At 43.1% G+C, this 25,968-nt stretch overlaps 1 protein-coding gene across 10 annotated transcripts in view; it reads right to left on the minus strand.

Moving 5' to 3' along the window:
• Positions 1-848: 848 nt before the first annotated feature.
• The window catches only part of SAP130 (Sin3A associated protein 130), a 76,373-nt gene continuing 51,253 nt past the window's right edge, over positions 849-25,968 (minus strand). For all 10 annotated transcript variants that reach the window (XM_055398662.2, XM_055398664.2, XM_055398663.2 and 7 more), the window contains 6 exons: positions 21,657-22,015; positions 14,852-15,100; positions 14,542-14,667; positions 3,327-3,430; positions 2,016-2,129; positions 849-1,786 (listed from right to left, as the gene is read on the minus strand). In XM_055398662.2, coding sequence (XP_055254637.1) covers positions 1,628-1,786; positions 2,016-2,129; positions 3,327-3,430; positions 14,542-14,667; positions 14,852-15,100; positions 21,657-22,015 — 1,111 coding nt within the window. In that variant the 3' untranslated portion in view covers positions 849-1,627. The remainder of the gene's footprint in view (positions 1,787-2,015; positions 2,130-3,326; positions 3,431-14,541; positions 14,668-14,851; positions 15,101-21,656; positions 22,016-25,968) is intronic.

Here is a 25,968-nt window from a genome sequence, read left to right on the forward strand (position 1 = left end):
TTCCCCAGCCACGGTTCTAGAGATCCTGCACCTCAGTGAAGATCCCCCGTGCTACAACTAAGATCTGACCCAGCCAAAAGCAGAGAAAGCAAGCCCAGGCTACCTTCCCACTCCAGCGAGTTCACAGAAGGTAACCTGGTAAAGAAAATCCACTCTCCTGGGAGTCCTTCCCCCATTACCGCAGCCTTAACTGTCCTATAATATGACCAATTTATAACATCGGTTCCAAAGACTGGATCAAATTTGGCACAGACTCTCAGATTTGTCTAGGACAGACAAAAAGCCAGCCTGGGGACTTACTGGTGGTCTAGTGATTAGGAGTCCGCCTTCCACTGCAGGGGATGCAGGTCAGGTCCCTGGCTGGGGAACCAAGATCCCACATGCCACAGGGCAACTAAGCCTGTGCACCACACTAGAGTCTGTGCTGCAACTAGAGATCCCACATGACTCAACAGAGATCCCCCATGCTCCAACTTAGACCTGACGCAGCCAAAAACAGAGAAAAGCAAGCCTAGGCTACCTTCCCACTCCAGCAAGGTCACCTCGCCAAGAAAATCCACTCTCCTGGAAGCCCTTCCCCCATTACCACAGCCTTATTTTTTGTACTATAAAATGACCAGTTTATATCTACAATGAGGTACAATGTAGTCTCATATTTAAGATAATCAAAAGCCCACAGGTTTCATCATCTGCGACATCTTCAAGATACCAAAGTGAGTGGAACTCTGTGTGGAGCAACCAAACTTTAACAGAATAGACTCAACAACGTGAGAGAAATGCCAGAAGGGTAAACACTCAAGTGACGTGCAGTGCAGCACTGATGAGCTTCATAAAAAGATGCAAACTGCTGATGTACAAAACCTCTTTGAGTCCTTTATTAACATTTGGAGATGTGCCATACGTATAATTAACAGCATCACACCAGCTACAGAAGTACAGATAACCAAGAATGTACTTCGGAACAAGGGTCTCAGAGCAACTTATGGTGTTGCCTGCTCTGAACCTCCACAAAAACCCAACTCTGACACACGCAGGACAGACAATATAACAATTTCACTTTGAAATGGTTCTTTAGAAAATGACAAGAATTGGCAGTTCAAACCCTTTAGAGTGAGATGTGGCAGTCTCTCAAGTGCCACGGCACTGCTTGAGAAGGCCAGCGTGGGCATCTGAAGGTCAGACAGAGTAAGAACCGACTAGGGTGAGGGGAAGAGGTTTGATCTTCAGTGTAGAGAGAAAACAGATGGTCCAAATGGATACTCGCAGTTCAGGCTCAGTATGGGTCCTGCAGGCATCCATCAGATAAATAGTTTATCAACTGGAAGGCTGAAAAACGCCAGCCTGTCACTCGTGTCACTGATTCCAACTGGAAGACCCTGCTGCAACCGGAGTCACGCACGACACAGCAAGCGTGAGAGGGAGACGCCTGAGAGAAAGACTGGAGTCCACAGTCAGATCAGTGCTGATCCTTCCACGTCACTGGATGCTCTGGGTCCCTCTGCTTTCACGTGTGAATTAAGGAACGCTTTCCTTTACCTCAATGTTCCACTTTGAAAATAACCAATCCCTTCCCCCACCCCCAACATCATTCTCCATAAATTCTTTTTCCAAAGTCCTGATTGGGGGTCTAGACTTTTTCCTTTCGCTTCAATTTTGACACCTTCTTGACAGTCCCATTCTTGTTTAGAAGCTTCAGGACACGATCTTTATGATCTAAAACTTTAAGCATGGAGTCTCTGGCCTCACTGATTTGATCCATCACAAGTTTACACCTCTGCATATTTCCCTGAAACAAAAGACATGACACCATCCATCAGCAATCGTCAAGACAGTGTGGCTATTAAAGAACTTCTTTCTCACCTTTGAATTGAGCCACTTTGAGGGCTTCACATAGGAAAAAAACACTTTACTGTTTCTGGATAATACAGGCTGAAGAAAATAATTGGTTTTTATCAAAGATATTAGTGGAGAGAGGGGAAGGGAGAAATAAGGGGAGGGAAAGGGCTTCTTCAAACCTGTATCAGTTCATTTATTCGGTGTAAATCATCATCAGTTGCTGCTTTTTTCTTTGGGATAATCCCTTCCTGTAGGCTGGTGAGTCTTTCGTAAACATCATGTTCTAGATTCGTCTGCAACAAACAAGAAGGAGGGAATCATGACCTCAGAAATACTGTTCTTCATCAAACTCAGGCAAAAAACCCACCTTGAATCACCTGTGTAAACTGGTATCAGGTCTGTTTGGGTGATAAAATCATTTCTCCCAATAACTAAGATACAGTACAGTAAGGAAAGTTAATCAACAATTTACATCACAATTGGCTGTAATTCAGAGTATCTTCTAGGATAACTTTAATTCTGGTTGCACCACGCAGCATGTGGGATCTATCATAGTTCCCTAAGATATCCAACCTGACCTCCTTGCAGTGGAAGCTCAGAGTCTCAACCACTGCACCACCACGGAAGTCCAAGGATAGCTTTTAAATTCTTCCATAAATTCCCAATTTCTCTGAAAAACAAGTCTATAAGTTCCATAAAAATATGCTTTCATGCTAAATTTAAACCTAGCCATGGCACTACTTTAAAAAAAAACACTCATAAAAAGACAATGTTCTTCAGATCATGGCTACTCCAAAGACAGAAAGACTTTGTGAGATTATTTTGATCTGCTCCTCTTTATCTTGTTGAAGGAAGGAGTCTTGCCCAAGGGTTATGGAAAGGGCTGAACACAGAACGCACTGGACAGATGAGATCAACAGCAGTTTACTCGTCAGTATACTCGCGGCCCAGGGGACGAGGACACTGCATGCCGTGCCGAACCACAGAGGGGGCGCCCTCCATGACAGAGAGAGCAAAGAGGGAACGAGCAGGGATTGTAGGAGGCAGGCTCTGTAGTATAAGAGGGCGTGGTGCCCCCAGGAGGACATCACTGGCTTATCTGAGTATCTCAAGCTGGCAGAGAACTGAAGCCCACTGCTCAGGGACAAGTGTGAACTATGCCTGATTCCCACAGTGAGGAGCAGAGTGAGAATGGGTTCACAGGCCCCCTGAGGCCCCCTCTGTTTCAGATGTCACAGCAACACATAATATGAACCTTAACTGTAGGTCTTACAAACTAAAGTTGATCAGTGTATTTTGGTTATGAGGAAACAAAACTTAAGATACATTTAGATTACATCCATGGAATAGATAGTTATATTACACAGCACACATAAAAATTCCACCATGACCCATGTTAACTGGGAACGCTTCAGAATCACTCTAAAGAAAAGGCTCAATGGACTCAGATGTCCTCAGCAGGACGTAACAACTGCTAGAGTGCCACCTACCAGCTGCAGCAACTGGGCAGCACAGAGGTGAACCTTCCAGCCTTGGGCACGACACGATACTCCTTTCTGATTAGCTATTTCCTGCAGCATAGCTTTCTTCTCCTCTGGAATCATAAAAAAATAAATAAATAACAGTCATTGAGAATATAAGTCATAATTTGAATAAAAGCTCTTTTGGCTCACTCCAGCAAAATAAGACTTACTTTGCTAATCTAATGAGTTCAAAAGAGAGTAAGCTAATACTCTAAAGTTTTCAATGAGGGAAACGGTCTTTAGTGGGTTGGAGCCTTGCTCATGTGTGATGTTTGCAAGCATGTGGAGAGTCTGGGCATTAAGCTTAGAAGCTTCGTGGTGTTACCTAGATCTTGGAAGAAATCATAGGTCTCCAACTTGAGTAACATTTTTAAATTCAGGTGGAAAAGTCCAGGAATCAGCACTGTAGTAAACTAAAGATGAACTTTATAATTTGGACTGGGGAATGACAAACTAGGATTGAGGGGCACCTGTAAGAGGTGAGTTCAGATGTATCTGTGAAGTTTTAATATTACTGCTCACCAGGACTTAAAATGGATTTACACATTACATGGATAATCAAAAACTATTTTTAAAAAAGCACAAAAAAGTATCTTATTGAAAAAAGTAATATTTTTCCTGTTTAAAATTTTGGCTGCACTGGATCTTTGCTGTGCACTCAGACTTTCTCCAGTTGCAGAGCTCTAGAATGCATGGGCTCCGTTCTTGTGGTATGTGGGATCTTAGTTCCCCACTAGGGACTGAACCCTCATCCCCTGCATTGGAAGGTAGATTCTTGATCACTGGTCCACCAGGGAAGTCCCTAAAAAATTAACCTTGAAAAAAACCCTACCTATATATTTGTCAAAACTGATATAATGCATTAAGATCAAGACCGAACCTCACTGTAAATGATGGACTCTGGGTGACGATTACTTCGGTGTGGGCTCACCAAATGTGCCACGGTGGGGAGGGACGCTGAGAGTGAGGGAGGCTGTGCGTGTATGGCGACAGGGATGGGGGCAGACATGGGTGATCTCTCCACCTCCCGTTCAGTTCCGCTGTGAACCTAAAACTGATCAGCTTTACTTCCTAGAGCAATCAGCAACACCACAAAACCCCCCAACTTATCTGGCAGACAAATATTAGCAAGAAAGTGATTTAAAAATCTTAAGCTTTTTGAGATAATTACTGATTCATATGCAATTTTAAGGAATAACACAGAGAGGTCCTATGTATTCTTTATCTGGTCTCCTATCTGCAAAACCACAGTGTAACATCACAACCACGCTACTGACAAAGTCCACTGACTCTCTTCAGCTTTCATCAGTCTATATGGTCTTGTGTCTGTCGTTACGAGCATTATATAAAACTTTTCAGCTCAAAAGAATTACAGATTCACAGAAGCTGCAAAGACAGTACAGAGATATATCTGGTAAGAGACCTGTATTTAGAACATAGGAAGAATTCTTACCACTCAACAATAAAGACAAATGAATTAAAACGGGCAAAATATCTAAATACACATTTTTTCCAAAAAACACATACAAATTGCCAACAAACATGAAGATATTCAATATCATTAGGTATTAGGGAAATGCAAATAAACACTGCAGTAAAGTGCCATTTCAAACCCCTTAAGATGCCATAATAATAATACAAAAAGAAGAGTAAGTGTTGGTGAGGACATGGAAAAATCAGAAGTCGTATGCATTCCTGGTGGGAAAGTAAAATGTATTTGCTTTGGAAAATACTTGCAGAGTTCCTAGAATGTTAAATATAGTTATCAAACAACCCAGAAATTCCATTCTTAGGTGTATGTACAAGAGAAATGAAAACAAATGTCCCCACAAAAATGTAGACACAAATGATCATAGGAACATTATTCATAATCAAAAAGTGGAAACAATACAAATGCCCACTGAGGGATGAATGGATAAATAATATGTGGTATATATCCATAAAATAGAGTATTATTTGGCAGGAAAATTGACTTGAGTCCTGATACATGCCATATGGATGACTTTTGAAAACATTAAATTAAGTGAAATAAACCTGTCACAGAAGAATGCATGGTACATGGTACATGATTCTGTTCATAGGAAATGTCCAGCAATGGGAAATCTAGAGATGGCAAGTAGATAAAAGAGGCTGCCTAGGGTTGGGGGTAGGGAGAGTGAAGACGGCAGGACTGGTGATGATAGCTGAGGGCTGTACTAATAGCTAAGAGTTATACTTGGGCTAATGAAAATGTTTTAAAACTAAATGTAGAGATAAACATGCAACTTTGTGAATACACGAAGAATCACTGAATTGTACATTTTAATAGGTTAATTGCATGCTACATGAAAAAGCTTTTGTTGGGGCAAAAATAAAAACATAGTAAGGAGAGGTCCAGTATTTCCCTTTTCCTAGTTTCCCCTCACTGTTTACATCTTAGTAACTGCAGAACAGCGATCACAGCCAGGAAACTGCCACCAATGTAGAGTGAGTATGTGTCATTACATCACATGTAAATTCATGTGACTGCCATGTCAGTCGAGGTTCAGAGCTACTCACCACCACGAGACCTCCTGTGCCACACACCTTTGTGGTCACACCACCCCTTCCTCACGATTAACCCTTGATCTGCTCATTTCTTCTCTATCTGTACAACTTTGTCACTTTGAGATTATATAAAAAGAATCACACGGTATGTGTCTTTTTTCTGGGGAAGGGAGGGGGTGTGTGTTTTGAAAACTGATTTCCCCGTAAGCCTAAGCACAATGCCCAAGCTGTTGCATAATCGACAGTTCTTTCCTGTCCATTGCTGACAGGAGTAGACGGCTCGTTTGTTTAACCGTTTGATGCCATCTGTGTTGTTTCCAGCTCTTGGCTATTACCAAAGACACTGCTATGAACACTTCTATCCAGATTTCTGTGTGGACAGAGGGTTTTCATTTTTCTGGGATAAATGCCCAGGAAGGCAACTGTTGGGTCGTGTGGTAAGTATATGTTTTAGTGAAACTGCCACAGTGTTTTCCAGAGTAGCTCAGTAATGTGTAAAAGACAGCTGAATTGTGATATGACAGTGTTCTGCTAAGCAGCTTCCCCAGTGGAACTGGAGAAATGAAAAAAAAAAAAAAAAACCCTTTAAACCTCTGGAAAAAGGCCCTAAGGGCAAACAGCAAGGCAGAAACATCTATTCAAACAAATCTACTAAAAGGTGAAAGACCAGTAAGTCTGTGGCATTTGAGCCAAGACTGAGCCCTCTCTCCTTCTCCCTCTAGCTTGGAAGGTGGAGACTCTGCTCCAGATTGCTGTAACCCCAAGCACAGGGTTCCCTCTCCTTCAGCTCCCAGAAGGAGCAGGGCATTTCCCATCTCGCGCCCTGTTGCTGAGGCTGTCTCAGGTCATGAGTCTAGTCGACATGTGGGGGCTCCCTTCTTTTGCTCAATCCCCACTTGTAGAAGGGAGACTGTACCTTAGGCAAGATGAGCTGAGAACAGTGGGGCCCAGGGGCCCTTCTCCTGGCTTGTGAAGCGGTGGCATCACCCTAGGAGAGGCAGGCCAAGTGGAAGACAGGCTGCTCATCCCACCTCCCCTCCAAAGAGCACTCACCTGCTAAGCTGCCACTGGCCCACCCCCACCTCCAGAGCCCCAGGCTCAGAGGTTCTGCCTGGAGAAAGAAACAGCCATAAAACAGGAGGCTTCTAATCTCTCCCCAAAGGAGTTGGCTCCATTTTCAAGTGTGAAGTTCAAACCTGAAGATGCTCCTAAGAGCAGTGGAGGGTGTAGGTAAGGCAAGGGGGAAGAAATGTGCAGACATAGTGAAAACACAGCCTAGACTGTGGGCTGACCCATTTGCAGGAGGGAACGGAGAGTGAGACAGCTGGCAGGAGCTCTCCTTGGGGGCAGAACGATTATCAGACACTGACCCCAGAAACCATTCTGGCAAGGAGCTACAATACAACTGCATTAGTTTGCAGAGGGATGTGTGTTTAGGGCAAATTCCAGTATTGTGTTCTTAATAGATCAAATGGCAAGTAATAAGTGGGGTTTATCAGTTGGACGCGGTCAGGGAAACAGTAGGAGAGAAGTCTGCCAACGCCACTGTCCTCCCACGGTGGCTGTGTGCACACTCAACGCTGTCTCCCCAAGGAGTAACATAAGAGGCTTAACACTTGGTGGTGCTGGTGGGGTGGAGCTGATCAGACGTCACTGAGAGAATCCAGCCAGTCACTAAACAGCTAAAAATGCAAATAACTATAGCGGGTCTTTGAGGAAGCAGTGAGACCAGTGCCTGGGGTCGCTGCATTATCTAAAATGTCCAGTTTCTAACAAAAGTTATGGGGCATCTGAACAAACAGGGAAGGATGACCCACACATGGGAAAAAGAAACAGGCACCAGAAAATGCTTGACAACAGTGACCAGATGTCAGACTGAACAGAAAGAGTCCAAAGCGTCCGCACAGAGGCAAACTCATCATTAGAGCACCAGTGCATGTGTAACGAGCACCAAAGGAGCAGCAACAAGCGGAGGAAGTAAAGGAAGATGGCGTGAGACCTCTCAGTTACTGAAAAACAGTACCGCATGTATCAGGGAGCTCAAGGCTAACTAATGCAGGTAGACGTATCACAGCAAAAATGTTGAAAGTCAAAGCTGAAAATATCTTCAAAGGAGTAAGATAAAACATGATGCATCACTTACAATATAATCCCATGAAAATCACCAGCTGACTTCTCAGGAGAATCAATGAAGTCCAGAAGGCAGTGGGATAACAACCACAACGCTCAAAGGAATGTATGAGAAATTTAGTTTCTCTACATCCTCAGCAGCATGTGGCATTATTGGTATTTCTAATACTGTATATCCTTATGGATTTTGTCTGGATGATCTGTCCACTGATGAAAGTGGAGTGTTAAAGTCTCCCACTGTGACTGTGTTACTGTCCATTTCCCCTTTATGGCTGTTAGTATTTGCCTTATATTTTGAGGTGTTCCTATCTTGGGCGCATGTTATTTACTTCTTTGTTACTGTGAGTCTATTTCGCCTGGTATGAGTACTGCTACTCCAGCTTGCTTTTGATTTCCATTTGCACAGAACACCTTTTCCCAGTCTCTCACTTTCAGTCCGCATGTGTCCCTAGCTATGAAGTGGTTCTCTTACAGAGAGCATACTTAGGGGGCCTTGTTTTTGTATCCATTCACCAGTCTATGTCTTTTGGTTGAAGCATTTAATCAATTTACATTAAAGGTCATCACTGATATGTATGTTTTTCAGTTCAGTTCAGTCGCTCAGTCGTGTCCGACTCTCCGCGACCCCATGAATCACAGCACACCAGGCCTCCCTGTCCATCACCAACTCCCGCAGTTCACTCAAACTCATGTCCATTGAGCAGGTGATGCCATCCAGCCATCTCATTCTCTGTCGTCCCCGTCTCCTCCCGCCCCCAATCCCTCCCAGCATCAGAGTCTTTTCCAGGGAGTCAACTCGTCGCATGAGGTGGCCAAAGTATTGGAGTTTCAGCTTTAGCATCAGTCCCTCCAATGAACACCCAGGATTGATCTCCTTTAGGATGGACTGGTTGGATCTCCTTGCAGTCCAAGGGACTCTCAAAGAGTCTTCTCCAGCACCACAGTTCAAAAGCATCAATTCTTTGGCGATCAGCTTTCTTCACAGTCCAACTCTCACATCCATACATGACCACGGGAAAAACCATAGCGCTGACTAGATGGACCTTGCTTGGCAAAGTAATGGCTCTGCTTTTTAATATGCTATCTAGGTTGGTCATCACTTTCCTTCCAAGGAGTAAGCGTCTTTTAATTTCCTGGCTTCAATCAGCATCCGCAGTGATTTTGGAGCCCAAAATATAAAGTCTGACACTGTTTCCACTGTTTCCCCATCTATTTCCCATGAAGTGATGGGACCAGATGCCATGATCTTTGTTTTCTGAATGTTCAGCTTTAAGCCAACCTTTTCACTCTCCTCTTTCACTTTCATCAAGAGCCCTTTGAGTTCCTCTTCACTTGCTGCCATAAGGGTGGTGTCATCTGCATATCTGAGGTTACTGATATTTCTTCTGGCAAGCTTGATTCCAGCTTGTGCTTCTTCCAGCCCAGCGTTCCTCATGATGTACTCTGCATATAAGTTAAATAAGCAGGGTGACAATATACAACCTTGATGTACTCCTTTTCCTATTTGGAACCAGTCTGTTGTTCCATGTCCAGTTCTAACTGTTGCTTCCTGACCTGCATACAGGTTTCTCAAGAGGCAGGTCAGGTGGTCTGGTATGCCCATCTCTTTCAGGATTTTTCCACAGTTTATTGTGATCCAAACAGTCAAAGGCTTTGGCATAGTCAATAAAGCAGAAATAGATGTTTTTCTGGAACTCTCTTGCTTTCTCCATGATCCAGCGGATGTTGGCAATGTGATCTCTGGTGCCTCTACCTTTTCTAAAACCAGCTTGAACATCTGGGAGTTCACGGTTCACATATTGCTGAAGCCTGGCTTGAAGAATTTTGAGCATGACTTTACTAGCGTGTGAGATGAGTGCAACTGTGTGGTAGTTTGAGCATGCTTTGGCATTGCCTTTCTTTGGGATTGGAATGAAGACTTACCTTTTCCAATCCTGTGGCCATTGCTGAGTTTTCCAAATTTGCTGGCATGTTGAGTGCAGCACTTTCACAGCATCATCTTTCAGGATTTGAAAGAGCTCAACTTGAATTCCATCACCTCCACTACCTTTGTTCGTAGTGATGCCTTCTAAGGCCCACTTGACTTCACATTCTAAGATGTCTGGCTCTAGGTGAATGATCACACCATCGTGATTATCTTGGTCGTGAAGATGTTTTTTGTACAGTTCTTCTGTGTATTCTTGCCACCTCTTCTTAATCTCTTCTGCTTCTGTTAGGTCCATACCATTTCTGTCCTTTATCGAGCCCATCTTTGCATGAAATGTTCCCTTGGAATCTCTAATTTTCTTGAAGAGATCTCTTGTTTTTCCTATTCTGTTGTTTTCCTCTATTTCTTTGCATTGATCGCTGAGGAAGGTTTTCTTATCTCTCCTTGCTATTCTTTGGAACTCTGCATTCAGATGCTTATATCTTTCCTTTTCTCCTTTGCTTTTCACTTCTCTTCTTTTCACAGCGATTTGTAAGGCCTCCTCAGACAGCCATTTTGCTTTTTTGCATTTCTTTTCCATGGGGATGGTCTTGGTCCCTGTCTCCTGTACAGTGTCACGAACCTCCGTCCAGAGTTCATCAGGCACTCTATCAGATCTAGTCCCTTAAATCCATTTCTCACTTCCACTGTACAATCATAAGGGATCTGATTTAGGGTTTTCCCTACTTTCTTCAATTTAAGTCTGGATTTGGCAATAAGGAGTTCATGCATGTTCTTACTGCCACTTTATTGTTCTGGATTGTTTTCACAGGTCTTCTTTCTTCACAGGTCTTCTTTTGCTCTTTTGTCATTTGATGACTAACTTTAGTGCTGTGTTTGGATCCCTCTTCTAAGTGTGTATCTACTGTCCATTATGTTTGTGGTTACTATGAGGTTTTGATACAATAGTCTATATATAGACGAGATTGTTAATAAGTTGCCGGTTTTTAAATTTCAAATCCATTTCCAATATCCTACATTTGTGGTCTTCTCACAACTGCTGGTTGTGATATCATATTTGTGTGGTTATGATTTCCTACCTTTACTGTACATTTGCTTTTACCAGTGAACTTTTCCATTTGCAATTTTCTTGTTTTTAGTTGTGGTCTTTTCCACTTAGAGAAGCTCCTTTAGAATTCGTTGCAAAGCTGGTCTGGTGGTGCTGAATTTTCTCAGCTTTTACTTGTCTGTAAAGCTTTTGATTTCTCCATTGAATCTGCATGACAGCAGTGCTGGGTAGAGCATTCTTGGTTGCAGGTTCTTTCCTTCCATCACTTTAAATATATTGCACCGTTTCCTTCTGGCTTGCAAAGTTTTTGCTGAGGAATCAGCTGATAATCTTACAGGAATTCCATGTATGTTATCTGTTGTTTTCCCCTTGTTGCTTTTAATGTTTTATTTTTGTCTTTTTGACAAAAATTACTATGTGTGTCAGTGTGTTCCTCCCTGGGTTTTTCCTGCCTGGGACTCTGTGCTTTCTGCAGTTGGGTGACCATTTCCCTTCCCATGTTAGGGAAGTTCTCAGCTTTTATGTCTTTAAGTATTTTTTCAGGTCCTCTCTCTCTCTCTCCTGGGACCCCTTTAATGTGAATGTTGGTACATTTAATGTTGTCGCAGAGGTCTCTCAGATTGTTTTAATTTCTTTTCATTCTTTTTTCTTTATTCTGTTTTATGGCACTGATTCCCACCGTTCTGTCTTCTAGAGCACTCAAACGCGAAAGCTTCAGTTATTCTGCTACTGATTCCTTCTCGTGTAGTTTTCACCTTAGTTACCGTGCTGTTCATCTTTGTTCTTTAGTCCTTCTAGGTCTTTGTAAAACGTTTCTTGTGTCTTTGTGGTCTATGCCTCTGTATGTTTTCTGTGTGGGATCTTCTTCTCTATCGTTATCTCAGACTCTGTTGCTGGCAGGCTGCCTGTCCTCACTTGGCCATTCTTCTGGGGTTGTACCTCGCTCCTTCGTCTGGGGCATGCTCGTCTGCTGTCTCATTTTGTCTAGCGTCCTGTGATTGTGGTTTCCCTTCAGCAGGCTGCAGTACTATAGCCGTTGCTTCTGCTATCTGCTCTGGTGGATGAGGCTGTCTAAGAGGCTTGTGCAGACTTCCTAATGGGAACGAGTGGCTCCTGCCCAGGGGTGGGTGGAGCTGGGTCCTGTGCCTCTGGTGGTCAGGGCAGTGCTCAGAAGAGTTAAGCTGTCTGCTGGATGGCACTAGTGGTAAAGAACCCGCCTGCCAATGCAGAAGATGCAAGAGAGGCAGGTTTGACTCCTGGGTCAGGAAGATCCGCTGGAGTAGGAAATGGCAAACAAATTCAGCATTCTTGCCTTGAGAATCCCATGCACAGAAGAGCTTGGAGGGCTATACTCCACCAGATCAGTCAGACAGGACTGAAGTGACTTAGCACAAGCATGAGCTGATGGGTGGGGCTGTGTTCCTGCCCTGTTGGTTATTTGGCTTGAGGCATTCCAGTACTGTAGCCTAGAGGTTGTTGGGTGGAGCTAATGGCAGCCTCTGGGAGGGCTCATACCAATGAGTACTCCCCAGAACTGCTGCCGCCAGTATCTTTGTCCCTATAGTGAGCCACGGCCATCCCCAGGTTTAATTTCCATGGGTTGGAGGTTTTTCTGTTACCTGTCACTGGTTTCTAGTTTGAGTCGATCATGGCCAATGAAGATACTCTACATGATTTCAATTCTCCCCAGATTGTTGAGGTTTATGATCCTAAATAACGCCTATGTGCATCTTGAGAGGGTATGTATTCTGCTGCAGTTCAAGTGTCCTATAAATGTCTACTAAATGTTGGTTTGTGGTATTCACTTCTTGTATATTCTTGCTGATTCTCTATCAAGCGCTTCTATCAATTGCTGAGTATGTTGATGTTCTAACTACAGCTACATATTTGCCTACTATTTCTTTCAGCTGTTCTTGCTTCATATTTCTGAAGCTCTTGGTTTCTGTTGACTATTTTTTAAATTGGTATGTAATGCCTTTCTTCATTTCTGGTAATTTTCTTTCCTCTGAAGTCTGTTTTATTTGATATTACTATAACCACTCTTTTGAAATTAATTTTTGCAGTATCTGGTCTTCCATCCTTTTACTGTCACTCTACTGATACACTGTATCTGAAGTTTCCAACAGACAGAATATGGCTGGATCTTTTTTTCATTCTCTTTGCTAATCTGTGTGTTAATTGATATGTTAGATTATTTACACTAAAGATAATTATTGATATGTGAGGCTAAGTCTGCCAGGTTATTTGTTTTCTGTGCTTCTTGCCATTTCTGTTTTCTTTTCTTCAAGTGAATTACCTGTTTTCAGTATTCTGCCTTTGCTTGTTTATATGACTTTACAGCTTAGGCAAAACAGTTCAACTAAAGTTTAATAGTCAAGAGCCTTGGCACAAAGTGATTAATACATACATACTTGAACAGAAGATTTAGGAATCATCAATATTTTAAGCTGTCAAATTACCTTTCTTGAGATAGCTTATGAAGAGTGAATTCCAATAAGCAATAAGTATTTTCTTATAAGGCTTAAAATGTTACTAGGGGAACTGTAAATATTTTCCTGCTACAATATGGAATTCTGTGGTGTGAAGAAATGTTTGGTGGCTCATATGCTACTTTCACCCAAGGCCCACATCCTCTGATTTCTCTTTGGAAGTCTCACCCTCTTTTCTAAACTCAGGGTACACTCATGAGGAAGAAAAGCTGGGCAGTGCAGCCACCTCTGTGCTCCCATTTAGAGACTGAACTGTCAAGATCTTCACTCCTGCTCATGGGCTTTAGTTTGCATCATCTAACTTGGACTCATCTTGAGGCTCCAAGGGAACCCTTGGAGAAGCTTCCAAATACAATTTATTTGAGGGAATGGGAAATACGGCCAATTCTCTGAAAACTCACATTTCTCTATGTAATGATTATATTTGAGATTAATAACACTTAAAGTCTCTCCATAGAAATATTTGCAGATTCAAGCAAACTGCTATCAGCCATTTTCACTATAAGTGGGTTTATTAGAATGTTATTCTCAAGTTCAACAACCACAAAAACATTTACTGTGTGCTCACATTAGATCATCCCACATATGTTTGAACAAATGTTGAACAAAAGATCTTTTGTTTCACATATGTTAAACAACAGGTCTTTTGGAAAATACACTTTCTAGGGCTTATGCTGAATGCACATCTGAGCATCCTGGGACTACTGTAGTCTATGTCCTGTAACAATCTAGTATAGCTCCTCCTCAACTACTTTAGGGGCTAAGGAGGTCATCTGTCACTACTTGGGAGCTGGCAACACCGGTAGTCCTATTCATTAGACTGTGCCTTAGAAAGTACATATAGCTTTCTAAGGCAAAGGATAATTCTCCAAATTTTATGCTCAACTGTATATTATGCTTAAGAGTAAACAATCAAGTCTTGAGATTTATGACAAAACTTACGGGGTTCTTTGAGAAGCTGGAAAAATGTAATTCTGTCTTTTCATTCTACTGTGACTTTAACACAGCTGAGTGAAAGACCAACTGCATGAGTCAACACTAACCATCTCTGGCAAAACTGACCTTTGACCCGGACATCACTGTACCGCTGGAAGTGGTGGTAAGCAGCTTTCCAGGGGTTCCGATAGTGACGGAGCAAAGTAATGGGAGGTCTTGGACGCACTGGGACATACCTTACACCTTCTTCATCTATTTAAACGAGAAGAAAAAGAAAACATTATATAGCTTACTATATATTTTCAACAATATTCCTGGTACAATTTCTGCAGACGAGCTGTAAGTGAAATCTAGCTATTGTAAACAGCCTCAGGGATAAACTCCTAACTTCAGTGGGAAGCTTTCCATGACAAAAGTTAACTCAAGCGAGCATTACCAATATACTCCTTGGGAGGAGACTTGCGCTTCTCCGCCTTCACCAGAAGACTCTTGGCCGTGGACTTCTCGTCATCAGTGCTGTTTGTCTCCATCATATCCCCTTCTTCTGTCGAAATCACATGCTGCTGCTTCCGAGGCTTTTTCCTTGGCGAAGCACCGGGGGGTAAGTCACTTGTAGGCATGGACAGGTTGTTAGCCAGCAATGCAAGAGACGGAGACACAGTGTTGGCAGCCAGAGGAGGAACTGCTGTCATAGGAAACAGGGCACACGTGTATGAGGACCCAGACACGGTGGAAAGTGTCAGCTGACTTCCATCAAAGAGAGAGTTAACACAGACAGAAAAGAAAGCCAACATTTACACGTGCCCAGGACGGTGCTAAAGCACTCTAACTGTGGCAGAGGTTGCCAACTGCTCTCTGACACCTCACACCCTCATCTCCCTTGGCACAAGTACTACTCACCCTGAAATGGGCACACTCTCACTCAGCTGAAGGACCATATTTACTAGTTTCCCTTACAGTATGGTATGGCTATTTGAAATGAAAATCCTAGTGCTTTGCAGAAATTTTTATAAGTTTCCTTAAAAGAAAGAAGGCCTTACCCACTCCGTGTCCTCTTCCTGTAACCCTGGAACTCAGATGGGATAGCTGGAGTTCCAGCAGCTACCTTGAATCAAGAGCATTAGGGTCAAATGTTAGGGGTGGTAGAAGCCTGGATCCCTAAAGATTTTATGGAATCCACATACCATGCCTGGACTGTCTGCCTCAGGATTCACTTCGAGGGAAATAATAAAAACTTACATGTTCAAGCCACTATTTTTCAAGTCTTTCAGCAGTAATTTCTAGGAGATAACCCATTACCTCATATAATCTTAAATAATAAACTGAGTAAGTAGACAGGATTATCCCTCAATTTAAAGACGGGAAAACGTGGCACACATCACACAGAGAACGATGGCGAGTTGGGCACTGAGAGAGGCAGTCTGGTTTCAGAGCACAGTCAGTCCAGTGTCTCCAGACAAAGAACATTCTAAGTACAAAGTCAACAACGTTTGTGGGGGCTTGCATGGATCACACGTCTTCTGACCTGCAATTCAGGACCAAAGTTCACCTCAACTCTTCTGCTGTTTCCTTGGTCCGTCCTTCCCTTCTACCATTCCTCAGCCATCCATCCCCAACAGTCATAGCCTCAACTCTGCCATCAAATCTCAATTTCTAACATCTGACTTTCCAGTCAAAAGCAACTCTTTCCAGGTCACTTCTCTTAGCAACTCACCTCCAACAATTCTTATACAACATTAAGAACTATTTTCCATTGATCATGCTAGTTTTCTTGCTGTCATTCATCCCTCTAATATCTTCTCATTCCTATCACAGGGTTTTAGCTCTCCTATCAATTTTATTTATTCACTTACTGTCCTTTCTCATGCTATACTGCACTCACTGAACAAAAAGCACAGCAGGTTAAACCCAACTCTCCAACTAAGTCTACACCTATGCTGCTGAGGGCAGCCAGAGAAAAACACACAGCAATGCAAAGACACCTCCTGACAGCATGCTTACTAACCTCAAGCAGGCCGGTACTGCTGCTGGAGGATTCTCCTGCATCTGCCAAGCCCATTTGCCCTGCATACTTCCTATACTACCCTTTCCCTCAGCTAATGACTATGCTTTCTATTTGACAGAAAAACACAGAAATCATCAGAAGGAAACATCCATAAATTCCCACCACATACACCCACTCACTTGCATAGTGACCAGGCACTTCCTTTCTCTCTGTGCCTTTCAGGAAAGGCAGATTCCTTCACATTCAAGGTAGGTCCCACCCACTCTCATCTCCTCAGACATCGCCGCAAGAATTCATCTTTTTCCTGCATCATCAGTTCTTTGCTCTTTAATGGCTCATTCCCATTAACACACAACACTCATTTGTCCTGTCTTAAAAATAACCTTCGGGACTTCCCTGGTGGTCCAGTGGTTAAGAATCCACCTGCCAATGCAGGGGACATGAATTCGATCCCTGGTCTGGGAAAATCCCACATGCCGCAACTGCTGAAGCCTGCATGCTTGGAGCCCGAGCTCCACCAAAGAAACCACGAGAGGTCTGTGCCAAAGCGAAGACCAGGAACCAGAGAAGCCTGAGTGCAGCGACGGAGACCCAGTGCGGCCAAAGAGAAAACCCTCTCGGCATCATTTCCCTTCAGATATGTCCCTCCTTTTCTGGTGCTTTATAACAAGTCCCTCAAGTGCTGTTTACACTCAATGTCTCTCACAGTTCTCTCCCAGCTTTCTCCTGAACCCACACTCCACCATGCTGTGGCCCAGTACGATTACATGGCAACTGCTCTTCTCAAGATTTGCATGACCTTCATGTTGTTATACGCAATGGTCGCTGCTCAGTCCTCACCTTACTTGATCTCTCAGCAGCTTTCCAGGACATCACACACCCCACGTTTTATTCCTTGATAGGAATAAATTTATTCCAGCCTGTCCATTTAGTCTTCTTTGCTAGTTTCGGACTCCTCCCTTCTCAAAATGGTGCAGTGCCCCAGGACTCAGTTTACAACTACTTCTGTTTCTTATCAGCACTCACTCCTCAGATGATCCTATTCATTACCCAGCTAGGCTCATGGCTTTAAACATAATTCATATATACAATGGCAACTCCCCAATTTACACCGGTAACTTAATTTTCTTCCGAAAGCTGGGCTGACAAATCAGACTACTTGATGTCCACTTGAAAGTCTAAGTCAAACTCACCAGAGCAGAAACTCACTCCTAACTCTCCCTACACAATGGAGCCCCCCTGCTGTACTGAAGATGAGGCTTTCAGTTTTGCATTTGCACTCGGTCGCTCAGTCATGTCTGACTCATTTGAGACTCCACAGACTGCAGCCTGCCAGGCTCCTCTGACCATGGAATTTTCCACGCAAGAATACTGGAGTAGGGTGACATTTCCTACTTCAGGGGATCTTCCTGACCCAGGGATCGAACCGGTGTCTCTTGCGCCTCGTGCAGTGGCACATGGATTCTTTACCACTGTGCCACCTGGCAAGTCCTATGCTTCCAGTTACTAAGATCAAAACCTTCAGCTTCCTCTGATGCTGTTCCTCACCCACAGTAACCCTCTTTAAAGAAATCCTCTCAGTTCCTCAATAAAACATCTGCTCTCACCACTGCACGCCACTGGTACTGCTACTACCTTGGCTGAAACCTTCACTGGTCCCTGCTGTTAAAGCAGCAGCCTCTAAACACATCTCCCTAATTCTAATCTGTTCCCAGTCTTTTTTTCTACAGAATAACCAGAGTGGTCTATTAAAAACAGAAGTGAGCTCGAGTCCCTCCTCTACTCAGAATCCTCTCATAGCTCCCAGCTCCCTCAGCAAAGTCAAAGTCCTTCCAGAGGCTCATAAGCTCTCCCAGTCCTGACCCGTATCTTTGGCCTTCTCTCTCCCACGCCCCTCGCTTACTTAGCTCCATCTGTCGACGCCTCTGTGCTATTTGTTGAGCAAAGAGGTGTGTTCCTATCTTAGGCGTTTACATTTACTGCTCTCTTAGTCTGAAATGCATTTTTTCCAGATACTCTCATGGCCAGCATTTCATCTCTTTAATGTCTCTACTCAAAGATCATTTCTTCGGTAAAGCTTTCACTTTAAAACTCTAAAAAAAAATCACACCTCCAGCCCTAACTTTCCCTTACATTTTGTTCTTTATTTTACTGCTTACCACAATAAACTGTGGAAAATTCTGAAAGAGATGGGAATACCAGACCACCTGATCTGCCTCTTGAGAAACCTGTATGCAGGTCAGGAAGAAACAGTTAGAACCGGACATGGAACAACAGACTGGTTCCAGATAGGAAAAAGAGTACATCAAGGCTGTATATTGTCACCCTGCTTAAGTAAAGTAAGTAAAGTAAAGTCGCTCAGTCGTGTCTGACTCTTTGCGACCCCGTGGACGGTAGCCTACCAGGTTTCTCCATCCATGGGATTCTCCAGGCAAGAATACTGGAGTGGGTTACCATTTCCTTCTCCAGGGGATCTTCCCGACCCAGGGATCAAACCCGGGTCTCCTGCATTGGAGGCAGACGCTTTAACCTCTGAGCCACCAGGGATTTAACTTATATGCAGAGTACATCATGAGGAACACTGGGCTGGAGGAAGCACAAGCTGGAATCAAGATTGCTGGGAAAAATATCAATAACCTCAGATATGCAGATGACACCATCCTTATGGCAGAAAGGGAAGAGGAACTAAAAATAAACAGCCTCTTGATGACAGTGAAAGAGGAGAGTGAAAAAGTCGGCTTAAAGCTCAACATTCAGAAAACTAAGATCATGGCATGTGGTCCCATCAATTCATGGCAAATAGATGAGAAAACAGTGGAAACAGTGTCAGACTTTATTTTTTGGGGCTCCAAAATCACTGCAGATGCTGATTGCAGCCGTGAAATTAAAAGATGCTTGCTCCTTGGAAGGAAAGCTATGACCAACCTAGATAGCATATTAAAAAGCAAAGACATTACTTTGCCAACAAAGGTCCGTCTAGTCAAGGCTATGGTTTTTCCAGTGGTCATGTATGGATGTTGAGAGTTGGACTGTGAAGAAAGCTGATCACCGAAGAACTGATGCTTTTGAACTGTGGTGTTGGAGAAGACTCTTGAGAGTCCCTTGGACTGCAAGGAGATCCAACCAGTCCATCCTAAAGGAGATCAGTCCTGAATGTTCATTGGAGGGACTGATGTTGAAGCTGAAACTCCAATACTTTGGCCATCTGATGTGGAGAGCTGACTCATTTGAAAAGACCCTGATGCTGGGAAAGACTGAGGGCAGGAGGAGAACGGGATGACTCGAGAATAAGATGGTTGGATGGCATCACTGACTTAATGGGCATGGGTTTGGGTGAACTCCAGGAGTTGGTGATGGACAGGGAGGCCTGGTGTGCTGCGGTTCATGGGTTCACAAAGAGTCGGACATGACTGAGCAACTGAACTGAACTCCTGTTAGAATGTAATCTCCAAGAAGATGGGAGATGTGCATGATCTGTACAAAGTGCCTGGTGAAGAGCCTGACAGAACCAAAGCTGGTGCTGAGCCCTATAATTTGAGGAAGAACTAGGGTCAGATTCCTAGTATGGAAAGGTAAGAGGAACTATCTAGAAGGATGACAGAGCAGATGAACAGCATTTCATTTCCCCTCCAGGGTGACACATTGCATCTTTCTACAGAAGTGCTGAGGTATCATAGGGTGTTACCATAGGATGCTTCATGGCATTATAAATGAAAATAAATAAATAAATACACAGCAGATTTACAAACTTTAGGCACAGCATGACCACACCTCTTAACTGAACGAATGTTATGGGAGGTGGGGGCCTTCATGCCAAAGTGGTAGAGGGTAATACTAGGTAACTACACCTCAAAGTGACTTGCTTTTCACTTTGGCTTTGTCTGTATTATATAAATTTCATACATTGAATGTTACTTTTATAGTCCGGAAAAATAAGACTCCACAATAAATTATGAAAAAAATAGAAAACAGCGACTTCCCTGGTGATCCAGTGGTTAAGAACCTGCCTTCCAATGCAGGGGACATGTGCTTGGTTCCACTGACAGGGAACTAAGACCCCACATGTCATGGGGCAACTAGGCCATGTGCTGCAATCAAAGATCTGGCAGGTAACAATGAAGATCCTGAGTGCCTAACCAAGGACTACAGCCCCCCAAAAATGCTCCCAAACAACAAAAAACCCAACAAACAAACAAATGCCCAGAAAACCCAGCAAACAGAAAGAAAGCTTCTAAGTGACCTGCCTTTTTACAAACTGGAAGTTTAGAGTTGAGAAGAAAAGAAAAAGGGATAGTGGTACTTTTGAGATTTTACTAATCATAAACATGTTTATCAAGAGACTATTTTTAACAATGCAGATCTTACTTTATTGCATAAACAAGGCAAAAAATATTGGCAGGAAATAAATCATAAATTAATCAGCACTTAGCTATAATCACATTGAGAAATGGAATATTACCTGCCATATCAATCAATAAGGATGTCACACTCATCTAGCTCTCCAAGATAAGCAGGAAGGAGAACTATACCTGTGATTTGGCAGCCATCAGGCTGCAGCCACTCCCTGCGGTGAGCACTGAGGAGAAACGAAGGCTCCTGGCCACAGACAGCCGAGACACATATGAAAGGAATGATTTCAGTGAGCCCAGACTCTCTCCTCTTCCCACACACAGAAAAGTGCTACATGCCTTACCTTGAGATATCTGGTTTTCTTCAATTCACAACAATATTTTCACAGCTCATACTACCTGCCCCGTGTTGCAAACTTCTATATAACCCTACTCCTCCCCCTGCCTCCTCAGAGTAATTCTTTAAGGGTCACTTGAGATGCTGTCTCCCAGGCTAAAAGTCCTAAAAATTTCCACTGAATAAAACATAACTCTCAACTTTTAGATTGTGACTATTTTTTAAGTCAACAGTACCGTGATTCTCTTTATATGGTAATAACTTCCTTAATGAATACAAGAAGCTAGGTTTAAAGATACTCTTGGGGAAACAATCTTTTCACTGATTTGGGTGAGAGATAAAATTAGTTACAAAAATGGCAGCAATATGGTTTTAGTTTTGAAAAGGATGCTTTCTTCTATTTATTAAAATAATGAAATGGAAATTTTAAATGGGCATCGAGGAGTCAGGCTTCCAGTCTGAGGGTCATACAAGAGTTTAGACTCTTGATGAGAGTAAGAAAAGGGGAAGAAGCAATTGCTAGCAAACAGTATCCTACAAATGAACTTACCAGAAACTGGCCTCATGATGTCCATTGGTTCCACTTCTTCTTTAACTTTTATCTCAGGTACAGGAGGGCCCAAAACAGAAGAGAGACTGCCACCCACAGCTGCTGATGGTGGAGGGGCAGTGGCAATGGTAGTGATGGGTGGAGTGATGGGAACTGCTCCAGGAATGGTTGGAAGGGCGACCGCTGGTTGTGACGGGGGACTAGCTGCTGCAATCATAGTTGGAATGGCTGGTGGAGGCTGCTGAGTGGTGGGTGGGACTGCAATGGTGGGCTGATCACTATTTTGACTGGACATGGTCTCCATAGACACAGTGACTGGAGTGGCCATTGATACGTGGATTTCTGACTTGGGTTTGGCACTGGAAAACAAAGGCAAAGATGATGCAGCAAACAACAGAAACTTTACTTAACTTGGATCATCTCAGAATGTGAATATTTGTCCAACACACAGCACAACTAAAACTATTCCTGGATTTTAGAAGTTGAACTTTAAGGTAACTTTAACAGGTAATTCAAGTTTTAGAACCATCGCCATCAAGTTTTTATAGGCAGTAATAAAACTAACTTAGAAAACAAAGAACAGTTTAAACAAATTACTAAAAGTCACTTCACTGAAAGGCAATCAGTTTTTATGAAACTAGTGTATTTTTCCCTCCAAGAATTTATTACTGTGTATGTTGCGTTAGGAGCTTTAAAAATTGAGTAGATACAAAACAACACAAATTGAAAACAACTCCCCTCCACTTTGCATACCCAGCCCTCTACCCACAGGCACCACCCTTACCAATTTCCAGTATGTGTTTCACCAGAGACGCGTCAGACATCTACAAATACAGTGCTCAAAAATGTACTGATTTTTGTCAGCTTTATATGACAAAATTAGTGTCCTTACAAATTCTTCTCAAACATTTTTTAAGTCAAATATTTCAATTTAACAGCTGTAAAAGTCTGCCTATTTATATTACTACTACTGAAAATTCAAAAGTATCAAAAGCAACACAAGATAATGCCCCTCAAGCTCAAGGCCAAAAACAACTGGATTTGTATAGGCAAAAAATTCAATATTGATTGAGACCTCAAAAAATGAACTAAAAAGGGATCAGAAATCTAAACGCAAAAATGTAAAACCATGAAACTGTTATGATCAGAGTTCTTAGACGTGATACTAAAAGCATAATCCATAGAAGAAAAAAAAACATAAACTGGGCATCATCAAAATTCAAAAATTCTACTATGCTAAAGATCATTAAAAGAGGTTGAAAAGACAAGGCACAGACTGAAAAAAACCACCAAAAAATCATCTGAGGGGTGCATCTCAGGACATTGTACTAAGTAAAATAAGCCAATCACAAAGACAAAGACAGCTGGCACTCTATCTGGCAGGCTCCAAATCTGCGGATTCAACAAGCAGGGAATGGAAAATACTCAGGGAAAAAAAATTCCAGAAAGTTCCAAAAAGCAAAACTTGAACTTGCTGCATACTTGCTGTGACTTACACAGCAATGACACTGTATGTATGGTAAGCGGTCCAGAGATGCACAGGTTACATGCAAATACTGTGCCATTTTATATAAGGGACTTGAGCTTCTATGGATTTCAGTATCTGCAGTGGTGTGGGTTTTGGAAGCAGTGCCCCAGGGATACTGAGGGGTGATTGTACTACAGGACTCCATCTATATGAGGCACGTAGAAAAAGAAAGCAGAGTGGTGATTTCCAGATGTGCACTCATCTCCTGTGGGAACACCAAAATCACACTAGCGGCTAACAACCACCGACAGGAGGATGTCTGAATCAAAAAAGCGAAGCCCCGTGTCCAAGGACAAAGGGGAGCTGCGATGAGGTGGCAGGAGGGGCGCGCTCACGCGAAAATCAGATCCCACCCTGCTGAGACCGGAGACTCACAGTACCAGAGAAGCTCTCCCACTGCAAAGGATCTAGGCCCCACATCAGACTTCCCAACCTGGGCATCTGGCAAAGGGATGGGAATCCCCAGGGAATCCGACTTTGAAGGACAGCGGATTTGATTACAGAACTGCCACAGGATTGGTGAAAACGGAGATGCTTGTAGGGCATAAACAAAACAATGTGCACACCAGGACCCAGGGGAAAGGAACAGTGACCCCACAGGAGACTTGAGTCAGACCTGCCTGTGAGGATCTGAGGGTCTCCTGAAGAGGCATGCATTGGCAGGGGCCTGCGGCAGGCACAGGAGCACTGGCAGCAACAGTCCTTGGAGGTGCGTGTTGGCGCAGATCCTTTTGAAGGTAGACTTTAGCCTTACACAGAGCCTGTATGACTTCAGGACTGGGCCGCCTAAGGCCAAACAGCTAACAGGGAGGAAGCACAGCCCCACCCACTGGCAGACATTGGATTAAAGATTTAATGAGCACTGCAACAAAGGGCAAAATGATAGGATACTGAATGAGGAATTCCCCAGGTCAGTAGGTGCCCAGTATGCTACTGGAGCTCAGTGGAGAAATAACTATAGAAGGAATAAAGGGATGGAGCAAAAGCAAAACCAATACCCAGTTGTGGATGTGACCAGTGACAGAAGCAAGGTCCGGTGCTGTAAAGAGCAGTATTGCATAGGAACCTGGAATGTTAGGTCCATGAATCAAGGCAAATTGGAAGTGGTCAAACAGGAGGTGGCAAGAGTGAATGTCGACATTCTAGGAATCAGTGAATTAAAATGGACTGGAATGGGTGAATTTAACTCAGACGACCATTATATCTACTACTGTGGGCAGGAATCCCTTAGAAGAAATGGAGTAGCCATCATGGTCAACAAAAGAGTCCGAAATGCAGTACTTGGATGCAGTCTTAAAAATGACAGGATGATTTCTGTTCGTTTCCAAGGCAAACCATTCAATATGACAGTAATCCAGGCCTATGCCCCAACCAGTAATGCTGAAGAAGCCGAAGTTAATCGGTTCTATGAAGACCTACAAGACCTTTTAGAACTAACACCCAAAAAAGATGTCGTTTTCATTATAGGGGACTGGAATGCAAAAGTAGGAAGTCAAGAAACACCTGGAGTAACTGGCAAATTTGGCCTTGGAGCACGGAATGAAGCAGGGCAAAGGCTAATAGAGTTTTGTCAAGAGAATGCACTGGTCATAGCAAACACCCTCTTTCAACAGCACAAGAGAAGACTCTACACATGGACATCACCAGATGGTCAACACCGAAATCAGATTGATTATATTCTTTGCAACCAAAGATGGAGAAGCTGTATACAGTTAGCGAAAACAAGACCAGGAGCTGACTGTGGCTCAGATCATGAACTCCTTATTGCGAAGTTCAGACTTAAATTGAAGAAAGTAGGGAAAACCACTAGACCATTCAGATATGACCTCAATCAAATCCCTTATGATTATACAGTGGAAGTGAGAAATAGATTTAAGGGACTAGATCTGATTGATAGAGTGCCTGATGAACTCTGGATGGAGGTTCGAGACATTGTACAGGAAACAGGGACCAAGACCATCCCCATGGAAAAGAAATGCAAAAGAGCGAAATGGCTGTCTGAGGAGGCCTTACAAATAGCTGTGAAAAGAAGAGAGGCGAAAAGCACAGGAGAAAAGGAAAGATATAAGCATCTGAATGCAGAGTTCCAAAGAATAGCAAGGAGAGATAAGAAAGCATTCCTCAGTGATCAATGCAAAGAAATAGAGGAAAACAACAGAATAGGAAAAACAAGAGAGCTCTTCAAGAAAATTAGAGATTCCAAGGGAACATTTCATGCAAAGATGGGCTCGATAAAGGGCAGAAATGGTATGGACCTAACAGAAGCAGAAGATATTAAGAAGAGGTGGCAGGATACACAGAAGAACTGTGCAAAAAAGATCTTCACGACCAAGATAGTCACGATAACGTGATCACTGACCTAGAGCCAGACATCTTGGAATGTGAAGTCAAGTGGGCCTTAGAAAGCACCACTACGAACAAAGCTAGTGGAGGTGATGGAATTCCAGTTGAGCTATTTCAAGTCTTGAAAGATGATGCTGTGAAAGTGCTGCACTCAATATGCCAGCAGATTTGGAAAACTCAGCAGTGGCCACAGGACTGGAAGAGGTCAGTCTTCATTCCAATCCCAAAGAAAGGCAATGCCAAAGAATGCTCAAACTACCGCACAATTGCACTCATCTCACACGCTAGTAAAGTCATGCTCAAAATTCTCCAAGCCAGGCTTCAGCAGTATGTAAACCGTGAACTCCCAGATGTTCAAGCAGGTTTTAGAAAAGGCAGAGGCACCAGAGATCAAATTGCCAACATCCGCTGGATCATGGAGAAAGCAAGAGAGTTTCAGAA

This window comes from Moschus berezovskii, chromosome 2 (genome assembly GCF_049115385.1).
Source record: "Moschus berezovskii isolate FMDL1 chromosome 2, NW_MosBer_1.0, whole genome shotgun sequence".
NCBI classification, from domain to species: Eukaryota; Metazoa; Chordata; class Mammalia; order Artiodactyla; family Moschidae; genus Moschus; species Moschus berezovskii.